Below are 8,850 nucleotides of genomic sequence, written 5' to 3'. Positions count from 1 at the left end.
TACATTCAGCCAAGAGGCCTCATACAAACAGGAAATGACTACGACAAATCAGACAGACAAACACACTGGCAGACACACCACCTGTCAAAGTCAAGACAGGCCAGGACAGACATGAAGGGAAACGGTCAGGCAGACAGATAAACATACACAGAGACAGACAGACAGACAGACAGACAGACAGACAGACAGACAGACAGACAGACAGACAGATAAGAAGGTTATAAAGCCAGACAGTCAGACAGACATGAAGGGAAATGGTTAGGCAGACAGATAAACAAACACAGAGACAGACAGACAGACCATTATAAAGCCAGACAGTCAGACAGACATGAAGGGAAACGGTCATGCAGACAGACAGACAGACATGAAGGGAAACGGTCAGGCAGACAGACAGACAGACAGCTACAGCCAGTTGGTGAACTCACTGCGGTTGCAGAGGTGGCAGGAGTGGTGCTGTGATTGGTTGTGCACCCTCATGTGATCTGTGATGTAGGCGGCAGACAGCAGCTTCCCACAGATGTGGCAGGGCACCTTCTCCTCGTGCCGGATCATGTGGGCACGCAGACGGTCCCGGGTGGCAAAGCTCGACTCACACGTCTGCAACACACACACACACACACACCGGACACACACATTCATCTGTAAACACTCATCAACTCAGATACAGACAATCACACACACTCATAAATGAACTTACATAAGGCAAACACAACTCACAGTCAGATGCTTAGACATGCACACATTAATACATATATAATATCTAATATATATAATTTATACACCCATCAGTCAACATAAAGACACTTATATTTACAAGCAGCGCACGCTGTCCATGTGCATAGATGCAAACACACACGCTAAAACACATGTTCATAGATGCAAACACACACACACACGCTAAAACACATGTGCATAGATGCAAACACACACACACACACACGCTAAAACACATGTGCATAGATGCAAACACACACACACGCGCTAAAACACATGTGCCTACACAGAACTACAGTGCTTCCACTAAACACACAGGAAGTGCATTAAACGCAGGAGTATGAGTGTGTTTACATGTGCATTCACATCTTAGTGCCCATGTCATGTGTGTTTACAGCTGGACTTGGATACATTATTTATGCTTGTAGTTTGGCATAGTTTATCACCCTGCCATCTGCCCTTCAAAAGAACTACATTTAACGAGGTGAGGTCAAATACAGTAACCATTTGTGACATCTGCTGGTCGAATCAGAAGATCTATCTACATTACTTTCAACCTACTACACACCCAGTAGATCCCTGAGGTCTTCTGGCACTGAACTCTTAACAGTTCCAAAAAGCCAGGACCAAGAGACATGGAGAGGCAGCTTTTAGTTTCTATGCTCCCAGCCTTTGGAATACTCTTCCAGAGGACCTAAGGATGGCTGAAACTGTGGAAACATTTAAGTGAGATCTTAAGACATACTGTACCTCTTCAATCTGGCCTATTATTCTCTGTGATATGTCTCTGTTCTCAGTGGCCTGTAGTGGCTCTGTAATACATGTATGTGCTTTGTAATATGTTTGCACTTCAGATGATATGGCTTTTGTATCCCTCTGAAAATTAGTGTCCAACATAAGTGCCCCCATTTCCTTCTGTGAAGCACATTATGTTACCTCTTGGTATGAAATGCGCCGTATAAATAAAGTTTGATTTGATTACTGTTTCAAAGTATTACACATAATCTTAAAGTTCCATTGTGAAGTTGGTTCATAGACTCTGAAGATGAAACGGTTTATTGAGAGAATCCCGCAAATGTTCCAATGTTATTTCTTGACAGCCATTCTAGAATACCGCTGTGCGGGCTTATGTATTGACCGCCTCTGGAATCAATTCTAGCTATGGGTTTAAAAAATCAAAGTGAGATCGATGTTTCCCTCAGATGTACTACTGCACTGAATGTGAGATCTATGTTTTCCTCAGATGTACGACTGCTCTGAATGAAACTGCTTGTGAAGTATCATTCCAGCGTTATCAACACCGGTACGACCATCAGTAACGCAAATTGGTATCTATTTTTATTCATGCTTGATTGTGGGCAGTGCTTTAGATTGTTATTGCTATTATGTAATGATAGTGGTATAATTTGTACACAGCAAAATATATTAGCGTGGTGCTGGTTCTTGATACCCAGTGCTAACAGTGACAGCTACTGGTGAAGTTCTATATGATGGTGAGGTACCCTGCTACTGGTGAAGTTCGATATGACGGTGAGGTACCGTACTACTGGTGAAGTTCTATATGACGGTGAGGTACCGTGCTACTGGTGAAGTTCTATATGATGGTGAAGTTCTATATGACGGTGAAGTTCTATATGATGGTGAGGTACCGTGCTACTGGTGAAGTTCTATATGATGGTGAAGTTCTATATGACGGTGAAGTTCTATATGATGGTGAGGTACCGTGCTACTGGTGAAGTTCTATATGATGGTAAGGAACCGTGCTACTGGTGAAGTTCTATATGATGGTGAGGTACCGTACCGGACACTTGAAGGGACGTTCTGAGGAGTGGACCTGTCTGATATGACTGTTGAGATGGTCAGGCCTGTAGAGAAACAGAGGTTTATTAGTGCTGTAGTGTGTGTGTGTGTGTGTGTGTGTGTGTGTGTATATGTGTGTGTGTGTGTGTGTGTGTGTACGTGCATGTCTGTGGATCTGATGAGACTTTTGAAATGTTCAGGAAAACACATCAATGTGTGTCTGTTTGTGTCCATTCGTATGTGTATATATGTATGTCTGTTTGTGGCCATGGTAGCTTGTGTGTGTGAGAGAGTGTGTGTGTGTGTGTGTCTCACCTGGCATGTCTGTGGATCTGATAAGACTTGAAATGGTCTGGATAACAGGGCTCATCAATGTGTGTCTGTATGTGCCCATTAGTATGTGTATATATTAGGGCTGTCAAAGTTAACGCGTTAATCTATGAGATTATTGTGGCCGAGATTAATGCGCTAAAATATTTTAACGCAGTTAACGCAACTTTAACAAAACCGCCGCGTGCCTGCAGTCAGTTAAATAGGAGAGACCGAGACGGAAGTTGAAAAGTTTCTGTTTAAGAGGCAAAATGACGGAAACAATCGACAAAACTAAAGTTGTATGTAGCATTTGTCAAGCTGAATTTAGCTATCACAGAAGCAGTTCATCTTTAAGTTATCAGTATCACCTTAATGCAAAGCACCCGACAGAAAGCAGTCCCAGGTTAGATGGTCGCCAACCCACACTCCACGACTTCTCTAGGAAAATAACTAGACCAGTCCGTGAAAAGGTTACCAACGCTTTAGCAGTTTGGGTTGCCGGTGACTGTCGGCCAGGGCGGTGGAATGACTGAGGTGATTCGAATTGCTTCAGGGGACAATTCTTTACCGTCCAGGGGCACCATTGTGTCTCTCATACATTCCTTGTATGACGGCGAGAGAACACGAAAAATTCAGCTCCTCGAGCAAGCTGCCAGCGTCGCCCTTACTGGAGATTAATGAATTTCAAAATGTGAGATTAATTAGTACATTTTTTTTAATCTATTGACAGCCCTAGTATATACTATGTATGTCTGTTTGTGGCCATGGTAGCTTGTGTGTGTGTGTGTGTGTGTGTGTGTGTGTGTGTCTCACCTGGAGAAGGCTTTAGAGCAGTTGGGGCACACATAAGGCTTCTCCACGCCCCCCTGGTGCGAGCGCACGTGGTGGCTCATGCGGTCCTTGCGCTTGAAGCGCTGCTGGCAGATGGGGCAGCTGAAGGGCTTCTCGTCCGAGTGGGACAGCCGGTGCCGGTTAAGGTGGTACACGTCCCGGAACGCCTTCCCACACGTCTCACACGCATGGTTCTTACGCACAGGGTTGGAATTCGGGTTCACCGACCGCTGGAGGGGGGCAGAGAGATGAAGAGACAGAAAGGGAGGAGGAGGAGGAGGAGGAGGAGGAAAGGAGGAAAGGAATTTAGAAAGAAGAGAGAGTGAAAGAGGGATGACACAAAAACACAAGAGAAACAGAGATGAAGACGATAAAGAAATGGAATGCAGGAAGAAGAGAAAAGAGAAAAAGATGCATAGAGACGGGTACAGAAAGAGAAAGGGATACATGGAGAAAGAAGCGGAAAGAAAGAACAGGGGAGACAGAAAGAGATACAGACAGGGGAAACCCAGGACGAGCATTAGATGGTGACTGTCGAGAAAAAAGGCACTGGTAGAAGAAGTCTTTGCTAAATGATTCATAATCACATCCATTATTATTAATGCTTTGGTACTGGTGACATGACGGTGTTATTATCTCTTTCTATCTCTTTCTATGGTCTGCATCTGTCTATCTTCTTTCTTTCAATTTGAATCCTTCTGTGAATCATTCCATGATTACAAGTCTAGATGAGTGTTAACATTTACAGGACTGTGTATGAACTGACAGCACTAGAAACATCAGAAGGAACTGAGTCTATGCTGGCAGTGAACCAATGCCGTCCTAACGGTGCAAACCCATGACAGCGACGCGATATGCTTCCATCGCTTTGAGTGAGCGTGTTGTAGCGTGTGGAAATATCATTTTCAAACCGTCAGAGACGACACTAAACAATCTGATTGGCCGCTGCCGGGAAAAATCGCTCCTCATTTGCATAGGATTCAACTTTTTCCAACTTTTATCGGTCGCGTCGCCCAAAACGGTGGTCTAGGTCACAATGGATTGGCTCCCGTTGAAATGCATGGGATTTAGAATATCGCTCGTAACTGTGGCCCAGTGAAAGGAGCGAGCAGTGATATGACTCTTTGTCTCTGGTCAACATTTACACACATTAGGCCAGATGGCCTTCACATGAAATCCTCATACAAATACACTTGCTACATATATATACAGTATAAGCACATATTTTTATCTTATTAAATTTAATATTCCCCACCCTGGAAACTGCCCTTCTTGTATTTCAAACTGTTGTTACTTGTTATATGTTATAGTGTATATGTTATTTTTGGTATATGTTATTTTTGTTACCTGTTGTATGCCGTCTCCTGCGTAGATGTTGGCTGCCAAGTCGTAAGAATTTCGCTGCGCTGAAGAAATTTGGTGTATGCGATAATAAACACTTTGACTTGACTTGACTTCACGTGGTAACTTAGTTGGGTTTTGTGTAATATAGTTGTAGCCACCTAAATTTAGACCTGCCACTACTTTACCTCCCAGCATCACTGAACACACCCCAATCGGCCACTACTACACCTCCTAACACCACTGAACACACACCCATCTTTACATCAATCTAGAGGACACCCACCTGTACCGACTCCCCCGTTGCCATGACAACCGCAGTGGGCGCCGGGAGGGGGTTGACGGTTGTGGCAACGCTCGCCATGGCAACGATGTTGCCATCCTGTTGCTGGGCGATGAGGTTGGAGTTGGGGTTGCCGTGGGGGGCCTGCTGCTGTTGGTGCTGCTGCTGCTGCTGTTGGTGCTGCTGCTGCTGCTGCTGCTGCTGCTGTTGGTGCTGTTGGTGCAGGGGCTGGGGGATGGACAGGTGGAGGAGGGAGAGGGGGACAGTGGTGCGCACCTCCGCCGTCCCCACCCCCATGCCTATGCCCATGCCCATGCCCGCGACCCCCTCCTCCTTCAGGGCGGCGGCCTCTCGCTCGCGGGCGGCCCGGTCCTTCATGCGCACGCCCGTGTGCACAGACTGGTGCCGCCGCAGGTTGTAGCTGTTCTTGAACTGCTTACTGCAGATGGCACAGATGTGGGCCACGCGCCCCGGACGAGACACCGCCGGCTTCACTGCAGGAGGGGACGGAGAGACAGGCAGACAGAAAGAGAAAGAAAGGGAGAGGAGAGGAGGAAATAGAGAGGGAGGGAGGAGGGGAGAGTGAGATTCAGCCATTTTGGTGAAGGAACAGGTTGCTGGAAGAGACTCCAACTAGCTGAGTACTGAGAACTGAGAACTCTGCCTCAGCCTTCTCTCTGCTGCTTTGGAGACAGACTCCCCCCTCCCTCTCCCAGCGACTTCCTCGCTCTTCTCCCCCTCCCTCTCCAGTGACTCCTCTCCCCTCCCTCTCCTGGCTCCCCTCTCACCCCTCACCACCCCTCCTTACCTGGAACCGGCTCCTCGTTCAGCGCCGCCGTGTCCACTGTGGACGGGGGCGGGGCCATGTGGTCCGGGGGCGGGGATTGTGAAGAGGTCGTGTGGACAGGCAGCAGCTCCGATTGGAGACTGCCCTCCACTTGGGTTTGGGTGGGTGTGGTCTGGGTAAAAGAAACAAATACAAACCATTCTCACTCCCCCCTACACACACAATTTACTGTACTTTGGGGATGACTTGTTTAACCACTATACTAAATTACAACGACAACTACCAAAATAGACTGACCGTTTGACCCACTGTAAGAAAAAGCCACACACAAACACACACAGGCTCGCTGGTGTGATGCATCTTACCTGGAAGAGAAAACTGCTCCACGCAGCATCCATTTTGCTCAGCGCAGAGGAATCCAGTCAGCTAAGTATTCCTAATAATTGCGCTGTGACAGAGCGCTGTGGGCATTACGCGAGCGATTGCCGTTATGCTGCGGTTCTAAATATTGGATAACTAAAGAGCGAAAACAAGCCCTGCCGCGGTATTAACCATAGAGTTATTCAATATAGTAGCTATATTATGCCAACTAATTATTTTATAGGAATTAAAAGGCGTAACCGATTAAACATATAATAACAATAAATCTGAATCCAGTGGACCATTCCTCTTATACTTTGGCTTCTAACTTTTACGCATCGCATTACAGGGCTTCGCCTGTCAAAATAACGCATTACTTTTAATATGCATGACTTTAAAAATTCAACATATCAGCAAACGAAATCAATAATGTTGTTTTTAAAACCTTAATCATGCATGATGCTAACACTGATCATAATGTTTGAATGTATTTTAGGCATCTTTAAAAAGTACAAAACGTTTCCTAACACACGCAATAGAACGAGTAACAGTTAATGTTTCGATTCATAAATCTGTTTTTTTTTCTCGATTCCCCCAACAGGCCAATGGGGCTGTTTGTCGAAGCCTCGTTGTTGGATTCAAGCCCTGACCCTGGCGGAGAGCGCCTGAGCCCGGCCGCAGCCTGCCGCTCCACCTCGGCGCTTCAATTCGGGGGATGTCATCTTTCTTTTTTTATCGCGCGCTCTCCCTCCCTCCCTCCCTGTCTCTTTCTTCCTTTTCTTTTTTAATTCCTCTTTCTTCTCCCCCTCCTCTCCTTTTCTCTCTCCGCTATGTCCCAGTTGTTGTTAAAGGGGATGGTTCGCGGTGGGTCGGACACCCCCCTCTCATTTCCGTCCGTGTGAATGGAGCGCAAACTCCCTGCCTCCTTCCCTCCTCCCCGTCAGGATTTCGGCCGACAGAAAAGGAACTACAGCATTGTGCAGTCAGTAACGGAATAAAAGGCGCTCTCTGATTGCTTACATCACAGGACTCCGATCCTCCCCGATTCTGCGCGGAGGGAAGAATAAACAACCTCGCTAACGGCGCGTCTTAAAGGGGAGCTAGCGATCGACGCAGCGTGTTGCTCGTTGGGGACACAGGCGATGATGTCACACCGCTCTGCCTGGCCAGTTTGATAGATGGCATGATTAGACCATACAGCAGTAGACCTATCCAATTGCGCAACGGCTGAATGACATACTTCATCTATTTTTATACTGAGGCACATATAACAGGGTGTATCACATATGCAGCAGCAGCAGCTCACCAAATGCCAATTATTATGTAGGCTTTTAAAGAGAATGCTGATTGTTTTTTTCTTTTTCATTTTCGGTCAGTTTGATTTTAGTGCATATATTTTTCAGTTGGTACTGCTGTTCAAACCAAAACCACAGAATGAAGACAGAGAGACTATTCATGTTAATAACAATTTATTATCTTTTAAATTACTTTGCTTTTTTTTTTTTTTACTTATTTTGTCCAACACGCTTGAAAGACCCTTCCCCCTTCAGTCAAGCCAGAATTTGCTTGATTTAAGTATTTAATACGTTTTTTTTTTTTTAAATGTAATGACTGAAATAATGTCCTGTCAGCACACAGGCTTCTACCCTGCTGTCAGTCCCACAGCATGTCAGTGTGTCCGACGGACCGCCGTGAGCTGGCCTCCGCGCTGACAGGGGGCGCTGTGGTCGCACCCTCTGAGCGTGTCCTTTTTCTTCTCTGGAGGGCCTCCTTACACCATATAAGTTCTGGGTCGCCCCTGCTCTCTGGGGGCTGATTGGACACTCGTCCCGGATCGGCACGCCATCCCCGCCGCCCTGATCCCAGAGCAGTCCAGGAGCTGTACACGCACCAAAAGCCCCTGCTAAATCAATGGCACAACCTCATTGGCCCTCCCTGCCCACGCCCCCCATTCAAATGAGTTCTGCATGCACTCTCCCCACTGAAACCAAGCATTAGGATCGGTCACACAGAGCTGGTGTTTCTCACTGGTCTGGAGGTCCAGTTCACTTTCTTTTTTTTACTTTGACTTCTTTCTTTGTCGTCGGTACTAGTTTCCTCCTCCTCCTCCTCATAACCATGGGAACGGTTTCTCTGAGTGTCTTGGTGTCAGTCACAGTCTTGGCAACAAATATCTGTGAGGGTAACATTTTTTTTTCTCTCACCCCTAACACACACTTTTTTTGCAGTTAAGCCTTGTGGTTGAGTGTCCTAACTGTTCTCCTTCAACATGCACACACGCACACCGGTTTTAAGTAACGTCATTCGCCTCAAACATCTTTAGGTCATCCAGGAGAATCCAAACGCCGCGGGTTCCACTAGGAACACACTCTCACTCTCACTCTCACTCTCACTCTCACTCTCACTCTCACTCTCACTCTCA

General features: G+C 46.5%; 1 protein-coding gene across 1 annotated transcript in view; it reads right to left on the bottom strand.

Moving 5' to 3' along the window:
- The window catches only part of mazb (MYC-associated zinc finger protein b (purine-binding transcription factor)), an 8,383-nt gene extending 833 nt beyond the window's left edge, over positions 1-7,550 (bottom strand). Inside the window, exons 1-6 of the mRNA XM_012837703.3 lie at positions 6,434-7,550; positions 6,090-6,240; positions 5,285-5,775; positions 3,640-3,887; positions 2,516-2,579; positions 426-597 (exon numbers count right to left, since the gene is read on the bottom strand). Coding sequence (XP_012693157.2) covers positions 426-597; positions 2,516-2,579; positions 3,640-3,887; positions 5,285-5,775; positions 6,090-6,240; positions 6,434-6,466 — 1,159 coding nt within the window. The 5' untranslated portion in view covers positions 6,467-7,550. The remainder of the gene's footprint in view (positions 1-425; positions 598-2,515; positions 2,580-3,639; positions 3,888-5,284; positions 5,776-6,089; positions 6,241-6,433) is intronic.
- Positions 7,551-8,850: the final 1,300 nt, after the last annotated feature.

This window comes from Clupea harengus, chromosome 1, assembly GCF_900700415.2.
Source record: "Clupea harengus chromosome 1, Ch_v2.0.2, whole genome shotgun sequence".
NCBI lineage: Eukaryota > Metazoa > Chordata > Actinopteri > Clupeiformes > Clupeidae > Clupea > Clupea harengus.
The sequence above is the reverse complement of the archived record's forward strand: the minus strand, read 5'-3'. Positions and strand labels throughout refer to the sequence as shown.